Source organism: Crotalus tigris, unplaced genomic scaffold, assembly GCF_016545835.1.
Source record: "Crotalus tigris isolate CLP2741 ecotype Arizona unplaced genomic scaffold, ASM1654583v1 scf7180000019060.718356, whole genome shotgun sequence".
In the NCBI taxonomy this organism is placed as follows: Eukaryota; Metazoa; Chordata; class Lepidosauria; order Squamata; family Viperidae; genus Crotalus; species Crotalus tigris.
The window spans coordinates 437,885-463,064 of NW_024097351.1; the positions used below are offsets into that span (position 1 = coordinate 437,885).

Genomic DNA, 25,180 nt, shown 5'->3' on the forward strand with positions numbered 1-25,180 from the left:
TTGGAAGATGTTTCACTTCTCATCCAAGAAGCTTCTCCAGCTGACTGGATGGTGGGGAATGGAAGAATTTATACTCCTTGCAGACAGCTGGTCCTTTGCATTCTTTTAGAGAGTCATTAATGCCGCCTGGAGGTTTATCCGTGTCATCAGGGTCACCTGACTAGTGTAAATGGCTGTGGAGTCTTCTTGGAACTGCTGAAAGGACTGTGTTGTAAATTGGAAATAGATGATGTCGTATCCCACCCCCTCCCCTCACATCCTAAACCAACAGAAAAAAAAAGGCTTGATCTTGGGATCCCTTTCCAGAATATCAAGCTAAGGTGCAAAAGATGCTCAAGATTCCTCTTTAAATCTCAGAAGACTACCTTCTCCACGCTCTAACCAGGCCACTACGCAACATGAATCAATCCAAAGAGGCAAGCCATTTGTTGAGCTGCAAAGTCTGAATATGTAATGAATATAGGAGGAATGCATGTTAACAGGACTAAATATTTTACCCAACCTACTAATAAATCCATTATAGTTCTGACTCTGAGAACTACTTTTCCACCAAAAAGTTGGCAAATTTCTTCCTCATTTCTAACCTTAAAGCATGATCATATCAACACGGCTTTATGGTGATCACCCTATCTTAATTGGCATCATTTCTAATACAGCTATTACAAGGAATGCATTGTACAAAGTGAATTTCTTCCACAGACATCATTCCATGCAGATTATTTTTTACATTCAGTGGAAGGAAAACAAGGAAGTATTTCAAATCTGTTAAGGACAATATAATTCTTTCTTCTTTTTATTTTTAGAACAAGTACACAATGATTGCAACTCATCAGTGGGGTTTTCTTAGTGGTGCACATAAGAAATTCATATTGGGTAAAGAAGCATTAAGTTTAAGACCTAAGAAGTAGATATGTATTCAACCCTGGAAATTTTAAAGATCAGATAAGCAAACAATTAGGAAACACTGAACTTTAAGGTATCATGGTTGTTTTTTACTCAAGCTTTCAGGTTCAAAATGGACAGTGATTATTATGCAGGGTTTCTGTAGTGAAATGGGATGAGAAAGTGAAAAGGGATATACATCATCTTAATCGCACTGGGCATAATTCTGAAAAAGAAGCAAGGCTCTAACATTCAGGAGTTTGCATGTAAAGACTTCACAAACATTTGTTATTGTATTTTAACATCTCATGTTAACAATATTGACTGCAGTGAAAATGATTTTGTGAGCTCATTTCCAAATAGGAGTTAACAAGGTCAAATGATGGGAGGTTTAAAAAGCCAATCAAGAGGCACTCTTTGAAAGAACTTTTTATTGAAACTGAAATCTGTGTTTTACTTCTTGGTTGAGTTGACAAAAAAATCATGGTCCTTTAAAAAATTATCTTAACATTTTCATATATTCTCTTTCCATTGTTTTAAGTGCTACCTAACCCAGTTCTTCTCCACCTTTAGTTGGCTATCTAGGCAAGAAATCTCAGAACTTGTTGCCCCACATATCTCAGCCCAAAGGAAAAGAGGTTAATAATCTCACCAAACAGAAAAATTAGGCATCAGAGAAATTGTCAGTCTCCTGCAAACAAAAAAGTAGTAGTATCATGTAACCTATTGCGGCAAAAATTTACCCCAGTAGTGTCTGAATGCACTGGTTCCCCACTAAAGAAAAAAAAGCTCTTTACACTTTGAATAATTGTAAATGGAAGTGAAGAAAAAACTAATCAAATTAATTTCCTTTCGGAATCCTATGGAAAGTCTCAATGTTTTCTATCCAAGTATTAACTGGCAATCTAGAAGCAAGCTGCAGCCTGCATCCTTTCACTTTAAAAAAAATCAGCAATGGCATTATTAAAAGACTTTAACTGCTGCCTCTACAAGAGGGAAACAGTTTTATTTGGCAGGGTTTAAAACTATGAAACCCATAGATAACAGAAATAAAAATGAGTAACAAAGATCTTTTTTGCTTATTTAATCAATATTAAATTGCTTAATTAATCAATAACTAATTCTGAAAAAAGCCAAATAATCATTGACAACAATCACTGCCACCAAGTAAAACTGAAATCGAGGAGAAAGCTATACATTCGAAGGGGTTGTTCTGTGCTATTTTGGTTGGGTTTATGTGATAATTTAGCATTTAGAGCTCAAAGAAGAGCAGATTCAATAGACTGGAGAATACAAAACTCCATTCAGATTAACCAGGATTGCCATTAAAGGAACTGAACACAAGCACTGTGTTAATAGCCACAATGGTAGCTATAGGCTGGGGCAAATTTTATAGGTCTTTTTAAGGAGACAATCCTTATTGAGCTGTAACGTCCTTCCTCCCCTGCCAGTTCTGAGAAGTTCTTAATTTCAAAATCTTTTTGAAGAAATGAAACAAATTCCCAGGTCAGTCTGATAATTAACAGTCCTAAGACCTGGCAAAACCACAGGTGGCTCACAAATGCTGGAGGAAGTAGTTAGGAGGCATAGTGTTTTGTTCCTGCAAAACAGGAAACACTAGGATACAAGAGAGGGCAGATGAAGGATCATTAGCAGCTCTGATATGCAGGGGCAGGCAGGAGACGCAAATGCTTCATGGTCACAACTGAGAGGGGGCATCTTCAAAGGTAATGAGGCTGGATTCTTGGCTAGAAGCTTTTCCAACACTGGCAGAGTCCCGACTCTTTTCAGATAGCAAGGGAGTATCGGCCTTGGTATTTTCTTCATCTTCATCCTCCATATTAGGCCAGGCTGACTGATCTTCCACACGCTTCAATCGTTCATTCAGTGCCTTTAGAGCCAGTTGTCTACAGAATGAAAAAAGGTACAAAGTCTGAACAATCTATCAGGCATTCCACTGAACAGGAATTTTCTAGCATTAGTTAGTGGAAGAGACTAAAATCACTTTAAGGCTCTGTGGATATAAATAGCTCAAGCCTGAAAACAATTCTTCTTCCCCCCACATCGCATCAATCAATCTATGAGGGTTTTGTCACATGCACTATATAGATTCACATTAATATCTACAGCAATATCCATTTAACATATATTATCTATTAATAATATCTTTAATGGTTCATTTGTCCCTTCACTTATGACAATTATTAGTCAGGTCTCTAGTAATGTATTTGTTTTCATTAATGATATGAAAATAATAAGATTCTTTGTCTTTCAATATAAAGTGCTAACATTTAATACATCCTTACTCAAGTTGACCTTGTCCATATATGTGACATTTAACCTTTCTGTAAAAGCACAACCTCTGGGGGAAAGCGTGTACATTACAATAATGCAGTTACTAGTTCAGGTTGCAGTTTACATACAGTCATAAATGCACTTATTAAATTATTAAAAAATAAAGAGTTCAATACTGTAACTCAAGAACAAGAGTAACAGTGTAGTAGAATAACTCTTATTGATCTAGTAAAGCAATCTAATTTATGGGCTACATGCTTCATTATATACTAGATAAAGTTTCAATCTATTCATTCCAGTATAATTATACTGAAAAACTGGTTTATTCTACAATTTTTGCTAGACAATCAAGCATTCTATACAGATGTACTCCAAGAAAAAGATCAAGTGAGAGAAAGTTTGCCCTGGTGGCCCTGCCATGCAATTTTAGGAGGCTGTATCTTGATCTTCTCTCTTAAGGAAAGGACCATGACAAACTTACTTTTCCTTTTTTGTTCTAGGGCAGAAAAGGCAAAGTTCATCAGTTTGGCCCTGCATTTCTTTGGAATGTTTTTTCTGTGCAGTTGCCCAAACGCTGCTTTCTTTCACAGTAGAGTTAAGAAGACAGCAGGGACAATAATGAAGTATTCTAGGGGGTTATTGCTGATTGAATCTACATGTGCTTTGCTAAGAGGAACTGCAATCTCTCACAAACGATCCAAAATAAAGGTTTTTTTAATAGAAAATATAGTGTTAACAACCTACAAATGTAATTTGCTTGGGCTGGAGATCGACCTGTTTCTACCCTACAGTACTCGAGGTTTCAGTTGAAGAACATTCTTGCCCAGATTTGTGCTTAGTGATCTTGTTATCATGTTACAAAGTACATAAAATAATTCAAATGGTAAAAAATTATCACCATAGTAATTCCTTTAATCATAAAAGGGATGAATTTGTTCCCATTTGCAAGTATTAATTTGTGATTCGCAAATGTAAAGTATTTAGAATATATTGTTTTATATAAAATAACAATGGAATAGAAAAAACAGATTTTTTAAAAACAAATTAATAAAAAAAAATCTAAAAAAAAATAGAATACATTTGCTTTTAACTGAAATTTCTCTTTCAGTAATGCACTGAATACATTTACTTTTAACTGAAATTTCTCTTTCAGTAATGAAGACTACGGTAGTTCTCTTCTTTCCCTTATGATACAGGATCAAGTTCTCCAACCCTGTAATTATTTATTCTGCATTTGTATTCAGACTGTTCAGAAACCACAGTAACAGGAGAAAACCTTTATACTACAGGCATAAGAGAATGTGAGCTGAAATCTCTAGACCACAACCAATCAAACAATTATGCAAGACAGCTCAAGAGTGCCTTTAAAGCCAATTCATCGAAAGCACATAAAAAAAGGATAGTTTTATAACTTTTAAAAACAGATATAATAGTTTAGCCTTATAAATAAAAACTCTTTTAGCTTTACACAATTACATTTTCGACCCAGGGTATATAATATTTAATACCGTTAATACAATAAAATTATGAACTCCTCAAAGTGATTCTGTCTTCTGTTTAGCTCCACTGTTCATATGAACTCACAACATAATTTAAAATAACATTTTGTTTAATACAACTAAATTGCTGAGATGAAAAACAGTGTAATGTATAACAGTTACTTAAATTTTTGAACAAGATCAGAGTTCTTTCCGGATTTTAGACTCAAAATAATCAGAACTAAACAAAAAGGGCATCAATTTTTTAAATGCTTTAGAATTTAGATATACAGGTAGTACAGTACTTGACTTACTATCACAATGGAGCACAAAATTTCTGTTGCTAAGCAAGATAGTTGTTAAATGAGTTTTGCCCCATTTACGACCTTTCTTGTCACAGTTCTTAAGTGAATCACTGCAGTTAAATCAGTAACACAGCTGTTACGAGAATCTGGCTTCCCCATTGACTTAGCTTGTTAGAAAGTTGCAAAAGATGATCACATGACCCCAGGACACTGCAACCGTCATAAATACAAGTCAGTTGCCAACCATCCTGATTATGTGACCCAGGGGATGCTGCAATGGACATGTGAAAAACAGTCATAAGTCATTTTTTTCAGTGCCACTGTAACTTTGAATGGTCACTAAACAAATGATTGTAAGTTGAAGAGTACCTTTGTACCAGAAGTCTAACACATGTATTGTGAATTTTCAAGTCTACAATTTCCTTTACTGACCATAAATTGTAATGTCTTTCTGTCTCATTTTAAAAACTTTATTTGGTAAATGTCGTACTTAGACAAAAAAAAGTTTACATTTGGTATTTAAAATGTTCCAAATTTAAACTCTAAACACTGCATATATAGTTAGGATGTATTCACTTACTTGAGTGAGGTTCCCAGTTAATTCAATGAATCATTTTTAAGTGTTTAGACATAATTTTTATGGAAAAAAGCAAGGTACACGCAAATTTTTGATTTCATACAATCACGTGCAATTTTCTTGATAGTCTTATAGAAGTAGCTTACAAATGCTTTCTTCTGCAACTTTTATATTTCAAACCTAGTCCTTTGCAAGCTTAAATGGTGCAATTAGTACTGTTAATAAACTGCAGAATGCACTGGCAAATTTTAACTACAGTGCTGTAAATAGTAATAACAGACTTAATATTCAATTCTGCTGACTACTGTGAAGTTACCTTTATGTAAATATGTAACCCCATAAATACATGGGTCAAATAATATGCAAAGACTGAAAAAGAATTATTTAAATCTATGTTTAAAAATAAACTTTCTTACAACTCACTTTTCCTAGTGTTGGCAATACTGATAATAGAAAGTCTAAAGAAGTAGGCTGGAGGCCTCATGAAAAGAATTCAGCTGGATTCACAGTTTTCTTGAATCTCAACTATAACTCCTTGTTCTGGTTTAAATATTTTCTCTCTCCTTTGCTGCAAAGAAAAGGAATTGTTTTAAAATGCACAAGAACAGGAGAGATGTATCTTTTCACTCTTACTTTGCTCTGCATATCTCAACTTGGAAGGGTATTCATATCTTTGATAGAATATTCTGAGGGCAGAGCTCTCAGTAGTAGCCAAACAAGAAAGTCCATCAATAAATCAAAGAAAGGTACATTTTTTCTCACGTACATAAGGCACATAAATATAAAACATCAATTTAAAAAGGGACTATTTTCAAGTTTTATCTTGGAAAAATAGCCATAGTTCACTTAGCTCCTCCCTTTTTCTTTCCAACATAGATTACATAAAAGTTTAACCTAAATACATTTCAAGAAAAATTACCTCCTTCGTTCAGCATCCTGAGGATCTGTTCCTGGCAAGCTGATAGTAATAGAAGAAGGGGCTCCAACATCATAACGTTTCACTGTTTTCCGGCAGACTTTCACTTTCACTAAGATGGTGTGCACAAGATTAGCCAGCAAACCAACCACAGGTTGTATGATCTCAGGGAAGAATGTGGCAAATGCAAAGTGGTCTGACATATCGCCACGCCCTCGGCTATGCCTCTGGTAAAAACGAAGATATATCCAACTGGAAAGGACCCCAAAACCATAAGAAGCCAAAATGTTGCTTTCAATAAGAGTAGTCAGTCTCAAAACTGAAAGAATGAGAAGCAAGAGCATTGGAACAACTTTCATTCGCACCTGAGGTATCTTTAAGACAGTACTGTCACCTATGGTTTGCTTGAGGGCCACTAAGACACCACCGAGGAAACCCAGCATTCCATAAATGCGAACAGAAAATAAGTAAGATAGACTGAATGTTGCCATGTAAGTAAGAAGATAAGCAAAGGCCCCCAGAAGCCCAACTGAAATATTCACCACTGCAAAGAAGATCAAAAGTTCCAGGGCACCCCATAGTGGCTCCAGCAACCTTCCTGCCACCACTATGGTGACCAGGCTTACACCTACATCCCAAATGTGCTTTTCCACCAGGCTGTGGGTTGCCAGCGTCCATATCCAAAAGTTGGGTGGAAAGAGATATCCGGGGGTAACACCAAGTCCAAACACTGTGTCTACAGCAAAGGAGAGAAGATAGAGCAAAATGACAATGGCACATAAAGATTTCACTACTACACTGGTGCTGGCTAACACAGCCAGGAAATGCTGTCGTGCTACTGGGAGGTATCTGTTCATGTTTCCCCTAAAAGCACCGTCCCACGAGTCAGAGAATTTGATCCAAGAATCTGGCTTAGGGTGAGGATTCGGTGGCCCGGAAGCCTCTCTTTCCTTAGCGCAAACGTACTCCCAGTTCCGTCATCTTTTTCCCCATAGCGCCCAAACGAAGTTGGGAGTCTGGTTCGAAATGGACGGCATCCGCTCCCCCAGCAGCCAGCTTTCCTTCGCTTCTGGGGCACGGAGTCCTTCTCCGTAGCCCCTTTACGACCTTGTTCCACCGAAAGAGATTGGCACGGCCAAAGCGGCTTCTCCGGGAGAGGCTGGAGTTTTAGCGCCTAACAGACGGCGAAGGCGCGACGGGGCCGTTTTGGAGAAGGCGGCGCTGGCAGCCCCATTCAACCCGATGGCAGGGGCGGAAGGTTGCCAAGGAAGGCCTCGCTTCGGCCTCTGTCCGCCGGAAGCAGAGATCTCCCCCACCTCCCGAGTCGCTCCGTCGAAGCCGACGCCCGGCGGCCCCGCCCCACGGCGGCACGCCCGCTGCGTTCCTGTTGCCGCCGCCTCTTCTTCCTCCAGGCCGGACCCCGCTTCTCACGACTCCAACGCAAACAAACGGTAGGCCTGCGCACGCGTGACTGGTCTGTGAGCCGTCCGGTGCCTGATGGGAAATGGAAGCTCACCTATTGCGTAAAGGGTGATTCCAGCATGCACTGGGACACAAATTCTCGCGCGAGAGAGAGGGCACGTGGGCGGCTGGGTGGGGGAGTCAATGGGGTGAAAGGAGGGAGAGGTCGCCCCAGAGTGTAACGAAGCACCCAGTAATACAATTTGCTAACAGTTTTCCGTCAACTTCTATTTAAGTGTTGAGACTCTAGAAAGAATGCAGAGAAGAGCAACAAGATGATTAGGGGGACTGGAGGCTAAAACATACAGGGAACGGTTGCTGGAATTGGGTATGTCTAGTTTAATGAAGAGAAGGACGAGGGGAGACATGATAGCAGTGTTCCAATATCTCAGGGGCTGCCACAAAGAAGAGGGAGTCAAGCTATTCTCCAAAGCACCTGAAGGCAGGACAAGAAGCAACGGATGGAACCAAAGAGAAAAGCAACTTAGAACTAAGGAGAAACTTCCTGACAGTTAGAACAATTAACCAGTGGAAGAACCTGCCTCCAGAAGCTGTGAATGCTCCAACACTGGAAGTTTTTAAGAAGAGACTGGACAGCCATTTATCTGAAATGGTATAGGTTCTTCTGCTTGAGCAGGGGGCTGGATTAGAAGACCTCCAAGGTCCCTTCCAGCTCTATTCTAAGTCCAAGTGGATTTGATCTTTATGAGAGTTTTTTTGGGAAGGGTTGTTTATGAAGGAATGAGAAAGTGCTGCCCTGAAGGGGCTGATTTGGGCAAATTCAAGCGGGGTTTTTTTGGGAAGGGGGAGTTTCTCAACATTTTCAGAAGTGTGGGCTTCAGCTCCCAGTATTCTACAGCCAGTATGGCCATTGAGAAGAATTCTGAGTTGAAATTCACACGCCTAGAAGTTGCCAAGCTGGGAAACCTTGCCACATACAAAGACACACAAAGAGCAATTTCAACCAAGAGTTTCTCTGTTAAAATGATTGTTACCCATCAGTATAGCTGGATGTATGGCATATCCTCTTGGAATACTTGTAATTCTTAAGTTGAAGCCCTATATGTGGTACTGCTGTAAATGCCTAATTCAGAGGTGTGCCACTGTAAGGTTTTCCACTAAACCTCACAATTGCCCCAGCATTACTCAGGAATTTAAAAGAGCCAAAGAAACTCCTGAGCCGAGGTTTCACAAGCAAACAACTTTTATTTTGATCAAAACAGAGTTGGGTGACCCCATCTCTCTTTGTGGCTGGTAGAGGAATGAAGGCAAGCAAACAGAAAAGATGTCTTCCACCTTTTATACCTTTTCAGAACAAAGAGATCAGGTCTTGGTACCAGGCATAAGATGGCACAAAAAAACAATTCCTAGATGATGACTCATACACAGCAACCCAGGCTCCATTCGTAACTCCTTTCCCCCTCCCCTTACTGTGCTCTTTTCATATAAGCAATCACCTATACCTAAAGCATGAAGCCCTTACTTTTCCAATATATATATAAAGCATCTGATCAAGCAATTAACTACAAAATAATGATTACAAAATAACAAAACAATGATTACATGATAACACTATATGTATCAATATAAAATGGTTACTATATGTAAAATAAATGCTAATGTCAAACTTAAACATACTAAAATCATAAGCACAATAAAATCCTTTCACCACACATGTGCTAGGAGGTGGATCTGGCTGAGCGAATGACTGGCACAAGGTTACCCAGCAGTAAAGCAGCTTTCATGTCTAATGGAGAACTAAAGCTCACAGTCTCCCAGTTTCTACAAGGAGGCATGATGATAATTGTTTCAGGGAGCGGCTATGCCTGTTGATGATGGGCAAATAGGTTATTTTAGAATCAGTTATCTAATTCTCATCTGCACCAAGTATTTTATTGTAAAATAATTGGAAGGGAACTGGATAACAGGACATACTCTTTCATTTCCTATTTTGTAATGAAATTATGTCATAAGAAATGTTGCAAATATTCTGGAAGTAGCTACAGTTACTGTGATGACATAATCTTGTTTGTATGATGGCTATTGAGAAATTGGCTGAGCACTAAAGAATGGAATACAGAGCTCTACATTTCTTAAATTTGCTCACATTCTGTATCTTTGGGATGGGGATAGCATAATTATGGCCTTAACTTATCAAGTGCTTGTTAGAAAGATTGGCTTTGTACTCATCAAAGAAATAAAAAAAAAATAATTTCTGGATTGTTACTGGAGAAACCGAGAACATTTAAAACTTGAAACCTGGTATTTATTTTTTCACAAACACAGAGCATTGCCTTATTAGTCCTCTAACTATTGCATTGATATGGCCCAATAATTTTTTTCTACCTGAGATAACAGCTTACAATTGTCCCTAAGTGTTTCAATGTTCCGGTAATATTTTTTCTCTCCTGCTACTTTTTCCCCTTAAGGCAGGGGTCCCCAACCCCTGGGCCATGGCCCACTACTGGCCCACACAAATGGCTGGCCAAAGAGTGTGGGCATGTAGCTCAATTTGCATGAGTGGTGGGCCAGGAATCAAGTTAGAATCTGTCAAACCCCCACTGGCCTCTTTTCTGCCTAAGGGTGTTGGCTAGGAGGATGGCGTTTCGGCAGGCTTTTTGCACTTACCTTTTTCTTGTCCTCTGCTGGTGAAGACTTTGTAAGCTACAGTAGCTCATCTAATTCTGAAGTAAATTTTCCTGGACCTCCTTTTATTTTCTTGTAACTTCCTCCTAATATGTTCTGCCGACTGTCCTATAAAGATCTTATTCAACATTCTCTGGTTTTTGCCTCAGGGTTTAGATTGGTATATTGCCTGAAAACCTGATATTCTCTCAAGAAAGTCCCCAGGACTCTCATCCTTCTTTTGCTTAATTTCATACATTTTTGAGAGATTTTTGATCTTGGGAACTCCATTCTGGATTCCATACAAGACCAAAGACAGATAATTCCGAACCCTTTCAATATCTCTGGTTATCATCTGGATTCCATTCCGGCTCCATGAGGGGATATTCCCAATGAGGATCATCATTATATTATTTCTCTAATTTCTACTCCATTGCTCCACTCACCAGCCTCCGTTCTTCCAGTGTTAGAAGAATATCCATCAATGTTTGAATATCTGCCCAGGTGGGGTTATGTGTTCTAAAGATAGACAGAAACAGAGAATGTGTTTTCTCTGGGTTTTCCCTATAACAGGTTTGCTGTTTCCAATTGTAGAGATCTGAAGTAGAAAATGGGTTGTAGACTAATATTCAGCATGGTCTGCCCACTGCTCCTGCCACTATACTTTCAGTGGAGCCTGTATCTCAGTTTTTAACTCAGTTTTGGACCAACTGTTACAGGAGTGTCCCATTTCCTGATCTCTTTATTCTCCTGCTGCCATGCCCCTCTTGAATTCTACCATCAGGGGTAGTTTGTCCCATAGATAAACCAGGTGATAGGTCATTCTCAGGATCCTTCGGTAAAACCGGGGAGCACTGGGCTTTCTTGACTTAGGATCCTGTGCTTTACGTACAAAAGTTCCTTTGCAACCGCAGTCTTACAACAAAAATGGACTATTTGCTAATTTCACAAAGAGCTCTAAGAACTAAATTTTAGTATGCCTTTTCTGTTCCAAGAGGGTAATTCTTACTTTTCTAATTAATTGGAGATTGATTGCTCCTTGTGGTGGCCAAAAGCCTCCTGGTTTATCTAATTTTGAGTATGGCCATACTAACACACAATAGTGAGAAAAGGCTGCCTTAGTCCCTATATCTTGTCCCCCTAAGCTATCAAAATTAGCCAATATGCAACCCACTGGTGTATCCCTGGGTAGTTTCCCTTTTGGCAACTTTGTCGCCACTTGACCATGTGTCCTTTTTATTGCTGCAATTTCCCATTTTAAGGTTGAATCTCGGGGATATACCTTATTCCCTGGGAATGTCTTCCATTCGGTCCTTACCTTTTATTTCCCTTAAATTCCTGTCCCTTTTTTCTTTCCCACTGCCAGTGGTTGTCTCTGTCTTGGTTTCTTTGGGGCTTCAGGCATTGAATTTGACAAGGATATCACTGAGGACTTTCACCAAAGCTGCACATTCTTTTAGACAGTGGCTTATTCCATTCATTCATTTTGAATGCTGATTTTTGTTGATGTATAGTTCTGTAGTTTGCTTTTAGAAAAGAACTATATTCATATTTAGAAATCGCCCGAAAGACAGCACAAGCACTTGGAGATCTCCTTCTTGCTTCATCCTTTTATTGTCAGTCAGGCTACTTCTGAATCCAGATTTAGAAGACATTCAGAAGAGTGCTTTCTTATTGAGAAATAGCTTCACTGACAGGCAACAGGTGAAGAGAAGGGGTTTTAAAGAGCATTGGGAAAGCTACAGTAAAGCTTTAGTGTTTGCCACTGCAGTCTGAAAGGTGTCAAACCTCACCATTCTCAGCACCCATTCAAACTTGCACCATCTGCTGGCAAACAGTATTTAGTTCAGCTATAGCTGCTATACTAAAAATGATTAATGATATCCTTGTTCAGGTTTTGGAAAGATAATATTCTAAGCAAAAATCAGCAGTCCTGTAGTTCTGTAAAAATAGTGTAGCATGAAATTTTGTTTGGGTTCTTCCCCATGACTTTTCACCTGTAATCAGCAGAAAAAACCAAAACAGAGTTTGTTTCCCCTGCTACAACTTGTGTTTTTATTTATAATTTTGATTTATAAAGCTGCCCCAACTCAAACCCTGCTCTGGCTGGTACAATACCTAAAAACACAAGAAAGAACAAGAAAGAACTGCCCTTATATGAGGAAACATTTCACAAGAAAAAATTAAAACTCATCAGTAGCACACTACAACCTATCCAAGGAACTCAGAGAAAAGCCAGATGTTTAAAGAACATGTAAAATCTTGCAAGTTCAGAGTGGTCTGAACCTCTAAAGCAGGGATCCCCAACCCCCAATCCGGGGACCAGTACTGGGGCACAGCAAGCCAGCAACCAGTCTGCACAAACAAGCAAAGCCCCATCCGCGGGATGCGGGCAACACACAAAGCCACACACCTTCCAGTCTGCGGAAAAACCTCTTTCCGCGGAACTGGTCCCTGATTCCCAAAAGGTTGGGGACCTCTGCTCTAGAGGGACTCTATTCCAGAGAACAGGCAACAGAGAAGATGATATTTCTTAATAAAATAAAATAAAATGTGTGCTCACCCTGTCAAATCTTACTGGATGAACAGAAATAATGGGAGCCAGGCAATGCTTCATGTAACCAAACCCTATGCCATGAAAAGTGGTAACCATTTATAGGTGATAACTCAGCATCTGGGCCTTCACCAACCAGGAATGACATGCATCTAAAACACAAGATCAGGCTAACAGCCTAAAGGATCTGTGCACTTTCTCAGGTTGTAAGATGCTTTGATCAACTCAGCAGGTCATGCCCAGTTCAAGTTTAACTCAGGGGAATCTGAGAATCTTTATTCACCAGGTGCTAGAATAATCCTCAGAAGAGCTTTGCAGATATATATTTGTGACCTGTCAGTTTAACCATGCTATGGGCTAGCAAATTAACTTTATTCTATCTTGTTCTGACTGGCAATGGTTTTGACAAATGCTTAAATACTGAATTTATATATTTGTTAAAATTCACTCCATTTTGGCTGACATTTGAGTACTTGGACACAATGGAACATTTAACTAAGTTTGTTATGATAAATGTACTTGTATTTGTGGCGCTCCAGAGTTAGAGGCCATAACTCATACATTGTTTGAATGCCAACTGCATAAGAAAGAGAGAGATCAATCTCTTGGATCATACATTAGACAAATAGCCTACTGGGATCAGTACATTAAAATGCCATATTTTGTATGCAGCCAGAATCCAAATATTACAAATAACGCAGTCCCTTATATGAACAAAACAGTGCAATTGAGAACTACATACATAGATCTGATTGGGGTAAATTGTAGAGCAGGGGTATTAAACTGGCGGCCCAGGGGCCGGATACGTCATGTGCAGGCCACACCCATCCCGGCTCCACAAAGACAAAAAACATCGTGATACATCACGATACATCACGATATGTCATGTGATGCAATCGAGTAGAGGGAAAACAAATATGATTTATAATTTTCAGTTCTGCCTTTTACTCTGTTTTGTTACACATGGTCTTATTGGTCTGTATTTTATATTCTGGTATGCCCTAATTGCTAATCAATAAACTATTATTACAATATTATCTGATAGACATTAGGAAGAACAGCAGAGAAAAAAGTCACATACTTTACCATGCAATCTCCCCTTCTCTTCCCCCCCACCATTAGTTGCTGCTGCTTAGGTTGACCAGATTTCAGAGCCTTTGATATTTTTTAATTCAAGTGCTTTTTTAATGGTATCTCTGTCTTTAGATCCCAGTTAATTCCACAGCTATTTGGCACAGAACTGTCAGTTTTTTTCCACTGTCTGATCGTCAGAACACAATCCTGATTTAAAGTGGTGTGCCACAGTATAGGCCAGTGGTGGCGAACCTATAGCACGGGTGCCAGAGGCAGCACTCAGAGCCCTCTCTGTGGGCACACGTGCCGTTGCCCCAGCCTCGCCTCCCCCCGCGACCCCCTCCTCTCCAGCAGCCCCCATGAAGGAGAGTCGCCCCTGAGCGTGGCTTACGTGGAGCAGTGCAGCCAAGGACATGGCAGCCAGGCAGCATAGACAAGACTCTGCCCTCACACCCCATCATGCACACTTGATGCTGAAGGGCGTAGGCAGAGGACGTGACTGCCATAGCGCTGATGGGTTGCCTGGGCGATCTGTGGTGGGCCCTGGAGGTGGTGAGTGGCCCTGCAGGCAGGTGGGGTGGGGAATGGAGGGTGGAGCAGGGAAGGGCAGGGGGGTGGAGCAGGGGCGGGACCAGTTTTTGGGCACTCGGTCTCTAAAAGGTTCGCCATTACTGGTATAGGTAATGGAGAGCATAGAGTGGAAACTATATTCTTTTAGCAAGTGGAATCAAACATTGCACTTTGGCACTAGCCATATCCAGTACATTTTAGCTTGGGTTTGACATTTTGTAAGTAATGGTTTGCTTGCAAGGGGATTAGTGGTTTTGTTCACAAATAGTGTTGCATATATTACTTAAGGAAGCTGGATTTTTGTGAGTAGAGCAAATAGTTGAATTTTTGAAGCCTAGCGTCAATATCTGTTTGGGCTATTGGTTACATGTGGCATTTTGATCAGGCCCAGTCCACAACAAAGCCCTAAAGTAACAAATGGCTGTATGCAGCCTGGTGTCATCATTTCTGCCTTTGTCTTTTCCAGGCAAATGGACTCCCTTCCAAATAGTATAGCCAAGCATCTTGTTTATTTTGTAAGAATGCTAATGGGACTCAGTTGTGGGCCATAGACATTCTAGGAAGCAAACATGAGGCTGATCCTTGAGTTTCCTATTTGAAAAACATAAGCTTTTTTAAAGTCCAGGGATCAGGCACACTAGAGGTACAATGACAGAGACAATAAAACTGAGCACTATGTTTTGGTTGTTAAGTACATCTCAGTTTGTACTTGAGAAAAAAATGGCAGCCATATATAATACAGGTAGTCCTCAACTTATAACAGTTTGTTTAGTGACTGCTCAAAGTTACAATGGCACTGAAAAAAGTTATGACAATTTTTCACACTTATGACTCTTGCTGCATCTTCATGGTCACATGATCAAAATTCGGATGCTTGGCAACTGATTTGTATTTATGATGGTTGCAGTGTTGCGGGATCATGTGATCACCTTTTGTGACCTTCTGACAAGCAAAGTCAATGGGAAAGCCAGATTCACTTAACAAATGTGGCAAGAAAAGTCATAAAATGGGACAAAATTCACTTAACAAATGTCTCACGTAGCAACACAAATTCTGGGGCTCAGTTGTGGTTGTAAGTCAAGAACTACCTGTATCAGACTTACTGCCACTTTATTATTAACAGATGAATAATCCTTTTTTTTTTAAGTGAACATGGTCTTGCAGGAGTAGTATGCAGTCACTGGAATGTTATTTACTCAATTATAGAATAGTTCTAAGGTAGAGGGCAGAACTGAAAAAATATATAGTATGTAAGGTATGTGTATATAATAGAATATTCTTATGTTTATGCATTACTTTGCTTGCTTTACTAGATCAGCTTTTTTTCTTATTTTTCTATGAGGGATATGTTTATCTTTCCCAGATCACTTACCAGTATGTATATACATGATATATTCTTTTGTTGGGTAAATGAAGAGGGAATAGTTAATGATTTAACAGAGGAGACTGCACAGCATATCTTGAACCTTACTTACATAGTAACCTGAAGGTTTTACACTCAAAGAGATCTTCCAACAAGTCTAGATAAGGTTATTGTGTTATTGTGTTATTTGTTTTAAGTCCCAAACTTTTTAGTCTCTTCTTTATGGGAATTACTCTCTCCTTATTCAAGGCCCAGTGACCATTGAACTTGCCCAATACCAAAGTCAGGTTATCTTACGTTGGGCTTATACGTTACAAGGGTTCTAGGACAGGGGCCCCAACCCCCGGGCTGTGGACCAGTACCGGGCCGCGGCATGCCAGCAACAGGTCCACACAAACAAGCAAAGCCCCATCCTTGAGATGCAGTCAGCACACAAAACCATGCACCCTCCGGTCCACGGAAAAATCTCTCCCTGGTCCCTGGTGCCCAAAAGGTTGAGGACTTCTGTTCTAGGACGTTAAGAGTCTGCAGAAATAGAAGTTTCTAGGAAATAAAGAAAGGCGGTAACACAATCTAATCAAAAGAGCACAGACGAGCAGGGAGCAAGAGAATTCATAGGTATCTATAAAGGGGTGCATCAAATGCACTATGAGATTCAGATGCTTTGTGTTTCCGATCCATTATTTGTTTAGTTTATTATAATCTGTCAGCAGGAGAATTGATATAGATTTCAGAATGCTCACTGCTTTTCTTATACTTAAAGAATTTTATTTAGATATTTGTATTCCGCATTTCTGTCTCTGACTGACAAACAGGCCAGGAAATTTTAAAATGGATAATTGCCATCTCCATCATGCCATCACTACCTGTTCAGGACATTGTTAAAAATAACAAACAAGTTTGTTTAGGTATATGTATTAGTCAAACATTTCCACATGCTTATCTACAAAGCTGATGACAGCTTAACTCAAACTTTATAAAGTGGCCTTTCTTTTTGGATTTATCAAAAAAAATTAACCCCAGAGGTTCTGTTTTCTGAAAGTGTTTAATTATATGATGTATTTACATTTTGAAATCATATCCTCCTATATTCACCAGAGATATAATCATCCATGTTTGGCAAAATGTATAAATGGAAATGTACATTAAAAAGTTTGCTTATAAACAAAAGGCACAGACTTGCAAATATTAACCTTCAGCATATGGCATAGTCTCTGACTGATGGAAAATTGTTAGAAGATCATGTTAAAATTCTACTACCTATTTCTGTTTCTTCCTATGTTATTAGTAAGGGGGGGGGAAGCTATGTCTGCAAAGCTTGCTGATGGTAAGAAATAAAACAGAGAGCTTTATAACTCTTGTTCAAATATGGAATTAATAGAGGACCATAAATTAAGCCTCATTTCAGAAATCTGATAGTAGCTTAAAATAAGATTGCAAAACTATTGAGTCTTATTTTTTTGTTTCATTCAGTAAAATTATGACTTGAGAAACAGGAACAGTAATTATCAAATTATAAGAGAAATTTATCTGCCCATCTGTTTTTACCATTTAATAATCAAGAAAAAGCCCACTGCATTTGAAGTGAAAATATGAACATTATTTAATAACTGATCCTCTGTAATAAACAATTTGAAAATATTTTACAAGGAATCACACACACAATATTTTACAAAGATTTTAGTCTTTTTTAAAATTGTTCAACTCTTCTGTACAAAACAAAATTAATGTAACAAAAAATGAATTATTGGAAGAAAGCTTTTTAAGTGAACAATGATAGGAATAGGATTCAAGCAGCTATAAGAAGAGCAACTTGATGTTTTATTTTATTTTCTTAACTTAAAATATAATATATATTTATAGATATGTATATTTTTCATTGTTTTTCTCAGATGAGCAGCACCCAACTAGACTACAGATTTACATACACTCCTGGTAAACACAGCCAGCCATCTGGTCAAAGCACAGTTCCCATATACATAACCAAACACACACTAAAAAGCTACAAGCAAAATGACCTTTAACCTTGTCATTATCAGTGAATCACCTCGTGTCCCTTGACTTTGGATTCAAATTTCCAAGATCTTGTCAAAATCATGGATCTCCCCCTTCCTTTCCTTACTTCTCTACTCTACTCTACCACAAATTTTGTCCAAACTGATTTTAAAAGGAATTAGGCATGATAGGTGGATTGAAAAATGACTACGTTTCACCTCTGCTAATATGTCTTTGTATGAAGAACTCAGCACATAGGGTCAATGGAATTTATTTTCACATAGTCCTTTACTTTTTCTAGAAAAAAAGTTTCTAACTAGGATTGACAAGGTTAAAATAAAGAGTTCTTTGCTCTCTAGAGACTCTTCTTTGAAGATTCATTTTCTCCAAAGCATTTTCCCTACTTCTCTGAATTCAGGAAATTGGTTTAATCCAAGTTCATAATTCTTTGCACGGTTAATAATTACATGAGATTTTCTTTGCTGATGCTTTATGTCAATTGAATGTTCCTTTTAATTCTTCCAGTTTCATCATATTTTACTTTCTTCAGAACGATATTTTCTGCTTTTACAGCTTTGGATAATATCACCATTCTGTTTCTTGTATGGGTTTTCTTTTTGTGCAGCCTATGAAACTTCTGATTTCCTCAGGTGATAGAAGCAAAATGGTCATGCTTTTGGCTTCCTTTTTCCAAACGTATCCTCGACTATCAATCAATACCAGCTTCATCCATCATAAGTGAGGAAAAAAAAAGACTGGAGGAAGACTTAATGACAATATAGAAGTGATTCTGACTGGGACATAGCACCAACCATTCAGACTCTAAGATAAGCTGCAGATAACACAAATTATGTGAATGGACATTCCAGTTCCTGTTTACACAACTGTTTCAACAGAGCTGGTTGTTGCCTAGCTCAGCTTATATTTACACATACGTCTGAAAAGTTCATTTTCAGAAGGCAAATTTTGCTACAATAGCAGGGAAAGAGCAAAGTATTTCTGTCCAGACCCACACTTATTGCAATATGATTAGCTCATGCACAAACATCAATCTTGCCCACCCCAATTCCCTCTCCAAAAATTGAAATCAACTTGGATTGAAAAATGGGCCATAGTTTCATCTTCCAAATGCTGATTCTCTAACTCTGGAAACGTTTGCTCAAAACGTTGCTTTCTTTTTGTACTAATTGTGAAAAATGTGAGAAAGGATTACCATTGAACATATAGGTAAATAACAGGAAATTCTTTTCTAACCAGTGATTTTTGCATATATCGCAACTGAAGTAATTGGAGGCAGGGCAGTATTTCTCTGACATGCTACTCAGTGATTCCCTGACTGATAAATGAAGAGGCTGAATCATGTTTGATATGTAGTAATCAAGGCAATATCTACAATTTGCTAAGTTCAATATGTCTTCTGCTGCGGGTCTGTTTTTATATTTCACTTCCAGTGTTCTCCATTCTGCCATTTCCTTTCCCTTCTGAACTTGAGTCTAGAATCAACTAATGGTAAGGGAGTTATTCAACTAGAATTGCACCGACATTAAAAAAACCTATGAAACGTCTACCCAAACTGAAGGTGAATAGACTCCAGCTAAAGCTGAACAAACGCTATAATTATTAGAAAGGATAATACTGTTCCATAAGTGGTCCTCTGAAGTTAGCTCTGTTATGTGGGACTTCTTTATCAGCATTGCTCATATTCCTCTCCAAGAGCATTGCTTTCCCAGACAAAAAATTGTTCTGAAAACAGAGTCATTATCTCTCATGGCAACAGAGGTGTATCAATTCAGTGATTTATCCAATCTGGACCAAGCTCAGGAGAAATCAGTTCTATATGTTTGTAAAAAAAGCTGCCTGGGCATAGCAGTCATTGGCTAGAACCTATAATGCTACTAAACCATCTTTCCCCTGCTGCTTCCAGATTTCTTGGCATTTCAGAACAACAACTATTATTATTATTATTTTAAAGATGTACATGATTGGAGTTTTAAAAATATGTTTTAAAGCAAGCAATTCTAAATCTAGTATGAAAAAAAAACAAGCCAGAGGACCCAACCAGTGCTTTCAGCAGTGACATAAATGTCCTCTTAAAATAAGGATATCTGGAAACAGACTCACCTCAAGGAAGGGAAAAAAATCATAGGAATTACAAGATATACTTGCACCATTATAGAACCACTTAAGGTATGTTTTTTAACCTGTCTTTGGTTATTACGTACATAAATACATCTGTATGTATATGTATGTAAACAACAAAATGTACCCCATTATGACTATAAAATTTCACCAAACAACAACAACAAAAAAAACAACCCAACATCTTGGAGGGCATCGGCCAAAAGTCAAGAATGAAAAGAGTACCAGTTCAACCCCAGCAAATTTTAGCTTTGACCTTGAATAATTTAGCAAGAACAAAGAGGCTGACTAAGAAGTATGTCATGGCCATTAACAGTGATGAAGTGGTAAGATATTCAAAAGCAGGGAAAGGCCATGTTATCCAATCAGCTTCTTGTATGAATGAGAAGCACTTCAGGTCCAATATCGTTTCCATATATACTTTCTGTGCTCCTAATTTTTCCCACTTTGAATATCTGTTGTTGATGAATATATACTAGCTCCAGAGCACTAGCCAAACAGTCACAGACAAAGTGACATAAGGAAGACAAGAGGTTTTACTCAGACTAACGTAAAATGAATCTGGGGGTTTTCAGCAAGCACACTACAGACAGTTGCCCACATCACAAAACAATCACACAATTTGGCACAATTTTGTAGTTTCTGCTCAGAAGAAACCAGGGAGATTCTGAGAGTGTATTCACAACCAGCACAATTGATTATCACTGGTAGTATACACAAGGAATAATGGCACTATCTTTACCATACATCAGAGTTAGTTAGAGCTATGTATTTATAATCTCCCAGTTTACTTCTGTAGAAATCTATACAAAGCCAATTAAGCAGAACTACTATCCTTAGCACCAGTGCAATTGTTGTGTATATAAGCAGTCTGGAAAAAAAATGCAGACTTGGAAGGAGAAGTCTTTTTAGTTGCTTACTTGAAAACGAGGATTTACTTGGGGGAGGGTTATATGTACACAAAGGAATTTGAATGAAGATAGCTTTTGAGAGATTAAGAATTTCCTAGTCTCAAGAACAAAGTTTACTGAAAAGCAAGCAGTGCACCATTGGTTCTACTTCCAGATTTGTCAAGTATTTTTTTCCTACAATAGTTCCAAGCACCACATATTTGCACTTTGCAGCCATAATTATTACAGAAGTATTATGCTTTTGACTCTTTAGATTATATTATGAGGACCACAGAAATCTTACTTCTAAGAACATCAGTAAATAATTTTGTCTGATATGCCTGCAGTATTGGCTGAGGAATGGGTTGCATTCAACAATTGTACACCTTCCAAGCTGCACTATTTTTTTCAATTAAACAACTGGTGGGGTCATTATAAATGGCAGAGGCTGAATTAACATGTAAGTTGTGAGATCAGAAGGCTTTTCTCCAAAATCCTGGTTTACTACTAAAGCACAATACAAAGACCACAGAAAGTTTGATTCAAACAGAATCTGAAGTTATTAATCAAACTGGATTGTCTTCCTCTTTAGAAAACTTCAGGTTGAAGTAATTATGACCTACAGTTTGCTTTCCAGATTTTCATAGCAGTTGAAATGAAAATGAAATCCATAGCAGTTGAATAATTCATAACAGGCGGTGTGTTTGGATTAAAAGAAGTCTGGATTAAAGAACTGAGCATATTAAGTTGAAATGAATGCATCACTGTGTACAATATTTTAGCAGGCTTTTATAACAGCAATCAACCTTGTGCCAGAGGGAAAAACTCATGCAGTTCTTGGCATTGCAACCAACAGTTTTTCCTTGATGAAATTGGATCATATGTCTGCAGTTCCCCATATTGCCCAGAAGGTTCTGGCTCTCTTACAACATCAAGCAGGAACAAAACGGAACAAAACGAAATGAAATGAAACAAAACAGGATTCTTCTCACTTTGCTGGCTATTTCAAGTGTAGAGGCAGTGCAGTGGGGTATATTTGGCTGACGAGAAGGATCTTCCAGAATTGTCAGGGGACTGCAGGCATTTCAGTTCATAGTATGTAGCAAGATGTACTTATTATCATATGTTAACAGGCATAAAGATTGGAAATCTGCTCAAGACAAATCCTAAAAACAGCCTTTTTTTTTAAAGGACATCAGTTGATGAATTCCAGTATTATACTTCCTTTTAATTCTTCAATAGTTGCAACTACTTAAAATAATTCCAGACGTGAAATGTACACTTGCAGAGTCATCAGAGGTGCTCTGTTGGGGTCTGAGCTGAGTGGCAGACATTTTAACAGCCATCATTGTGAAGCAGAACATTTTCACTTCCTCCAGACTCAAGTACACAAACAATAAGCGTACAGTTAGATTTCTGCACAAGTCTACGAAGAAAAACTTTGGCTATCATCTTCATAGGTTGGTGTGGCACACAGTGCTGCCTCCACTAGGGTGGACAATATGCTTTAAAATTTAGAAAAAAAGAAACTGAAGAAAAGAGACTTCATCTTTGTCTAAGTCATCTCAATAATTGGCTTATCTTAAAGATTGGATACGGCAAAGCTACCAACTGAAGACTTCATAGTGATTTGGGAGAACAGCTCTTAAAATAGCTAATTATGTTTTTTCAATTGGTTCAAATAAGAAATGGGAAAGCAGGAAAATAATCAACGGGGCTGCTGGATTTAAACCATAATTGTTGCTTGCATTCTATCTTGCTATTCATTTTTTAAAGATTGTCTCAGTTGCTGCATCCTCCAACCTTACATGGATTACTGGAATGGTATACAAAAGCATCTTCACCCTCTTCTTTCTGCCCTGCTTGGTTTTCAAGTCCTCTTTACAGAATAAGCAGTTTAAATGAATAATTCCGACCTTAAAATTCAAGTGATATCCTCTGCATTTGTGCATGTTTCTTTCTTGCTGACAATAAATGCTCTGATCTTTCAGGCTTAATGTTTGGAAATCAGATGTTGAAAGATCTAGATTAAACTGTTTAGGATGAAAATAATTCATCATTGATTGGAGATGGGATCCACCTATTGAAAGGCAGAAATAACAATGGCCCTGGAAAACTCATAGTGAATTGGGTGGAATGATATTGGGGTGATCTTATAAGATTACTTTGAGTCTGAAAAGCTACTGGAATTAGCTGGAAGGTTTGCTAGGTTATAGAATCAATTTGGCAAGACTATCCATTTTTTCGGTTATAATGATTGGTGTTGTTTTTGCAGTTTTCATTATTGGAATGGTAAGGTACGTTACTTGAGACAAAATAGTATCATCAGTATTGTTGATTAAATACTTTTAAAACCATAATAAAAGTCCTTCACAAGAAAACTAACAAAGGTCTCCCAGAATTCCACAGATTCAATGGAAAAATAAAATCATGGGGCCGTATTCTTTGTATTTGGCCAACAGCTCAATGAGTGGAAAGGGGAACAATGAATCAAAGCTCAAGAATGTTCCCTGTGTGGAGAAGATCACGGTGGTCCATGCTTCCCCTCATCATCTCAAAGATCTCTTTAGCACAATCTGCTGTGCAGAGACACCGGAAAGGCAAGGATTGATGGAGGAAAAGGAAAAAAAAATAAATAAGAAGAGCTTCTGGACTTCTGAGTAAAGAAAGCAACAATCCTCATGAGTGAATGCCAAGTGCAGCCAGAACTGATGGGGCTAGGCAGAAGTCATCCTCTAGCAAGTCTGGAGGGGATGATGATGTGCATAAAATAAAAAGGATGGGTTAAGCTAAATGGTCGTTTCAAAGGCAAAATGCCAAGGGCAGCGAATGGTGACTTGCAGTCAAATAGAGAAGGAATAACTGCAAGCATAACAAGATATTCAAGGAAGGTCTGAAGGAGGCCCCTCTGCCACAATCCGAGGTGTCTTCCTAGAGAGAGAGAGAGAGAGAGAGAGAGAGAGAGAGAGAGAGAGAGAGAGAGATTTCTTTAAGGATACTTGCTTTTGCTGAAACTCATGTATATATATATCTGTTTTCTTGCTGAAATTTGCTATATGTATTTTTAAATTTTGTTTGTTTTAAGGAAAATAATCATGCAAATAAATTTGTGCATTATCCAAGGCCTTATTTCCTCTATTCCTTGTTCTATTAGAACAGTTTTGAATATCTAGGATTCTGGAATAAACTTAAGTTTCATAGATTCATTAGCAGGAAAAGAATAAATTTTACTGTTTTCAGGATCACGAATAAAGTACAATGAGATTAAAAGGACATCCAGACCAATGTCTTGTTCAAAAAAAAGTTAAAATTCATGCCATTTTTTTGCAGCATTTATTTAAGAATTAATTTTCAAAGGTTCTTTCAGAGAGTCTTTTATGATGTATACATACAATAACTCATCAAAATTGCATCGGGTGTAGGTACTGCTATGCCTCTTGTCATGCACATTTGTTTTTTTCATCTAGTTTATTATTTTCTTTAGAAAAAGAAACAATTCACAAGCAGCAAAAAAAAGAGTAGCTGTATTAATGGTTCTAGAACAGTGATGGCGAATCTTTTAGAGACTGAGTGCCCCAAAACTGGCCCCACCCACACTCCACCCTCCACCCCGCTCCCACTCCACCCCACCCCACCTGCCCGCAGCACCACTCACTGTCTCCAGGGCCCGCTGCAGATCGCCCAGCAGTGCCATGGCGGCCACGCCCTCTGCCTGCACCCTGCAGCATCAACTTGTCTATGCTGCCTGGCTGCCATATCCTTGGCTGCACTGCTCCGCATGGGCCACGCTTGGGGTGACTCTCCTCCACGGTGGCTGCTGGTGAGGAGGGGGTCGTGGAGGGAGGCGAGGCTGGGGCAACGGCACGTGTGCCCACAGAGAGGGCTCCGAGTGCCGCCTCTGGCACCCATGCCATAGGTTCGCCACCACTCTTCTAGAGTCCAATAACCTTCATTCTGTTAGTTGAAAGTGAATATTTTCTAGAGGCAGAGGCACAATATAGATGTATTTATAATGACTGCCAAGACTGGAATGTATTTATAATGACTGCCAAGACT

General features: G+C 38.6%; 2 protein-coding genes across 2 annotated transcripts in view; both read right to left on the minus strand.

Moving 5' to 3' along the window:
• Positions 1–770: 770 nt before the first annotated feature.
• Positions 771–7,941, minus strand: TMEM115 (transmembrane protein 115). The gene is made up of 2 exons (XM_039358661.1): positions 6,457–7,941; positions 771–2,789 (listed from the first exon to the last, which is right to left on the minus strand). The coding sequence occupies exons 1-2, from the start codon at positions 7,308–7,310 to the stop codon at positions 2,582–2,584; spliced, it is 1,062 nt and encodes a 353-aa protein (XP_039214595.1). The 5' UTR covers positions 7,311–7,941; the 3' UTR covers positions 771–2,581.
• A 9,737-nt stretch (positions 7,942–17,678) lies between these two features.
• Positions 17,679–25,180, minus strand: part of CACNA2D2 (calcium voltage-gated channel auxiliary subunit alpha2delta 2) — a 238,555-nt gene continuing 231,053 nt past the window's right edge. The window contains exon 35 of the mRNA XM_039358660.1: positions 17,679–24,055. Within this exon, the coding sequence (XP_039214594.1) occupies positions 23,927–24,055 (129 nt within the window). The 3' untranslated portion in view covers positions 17,679–23,926. The remainder of the gene's footprint in view (positions 24,056–25,180) is intronic.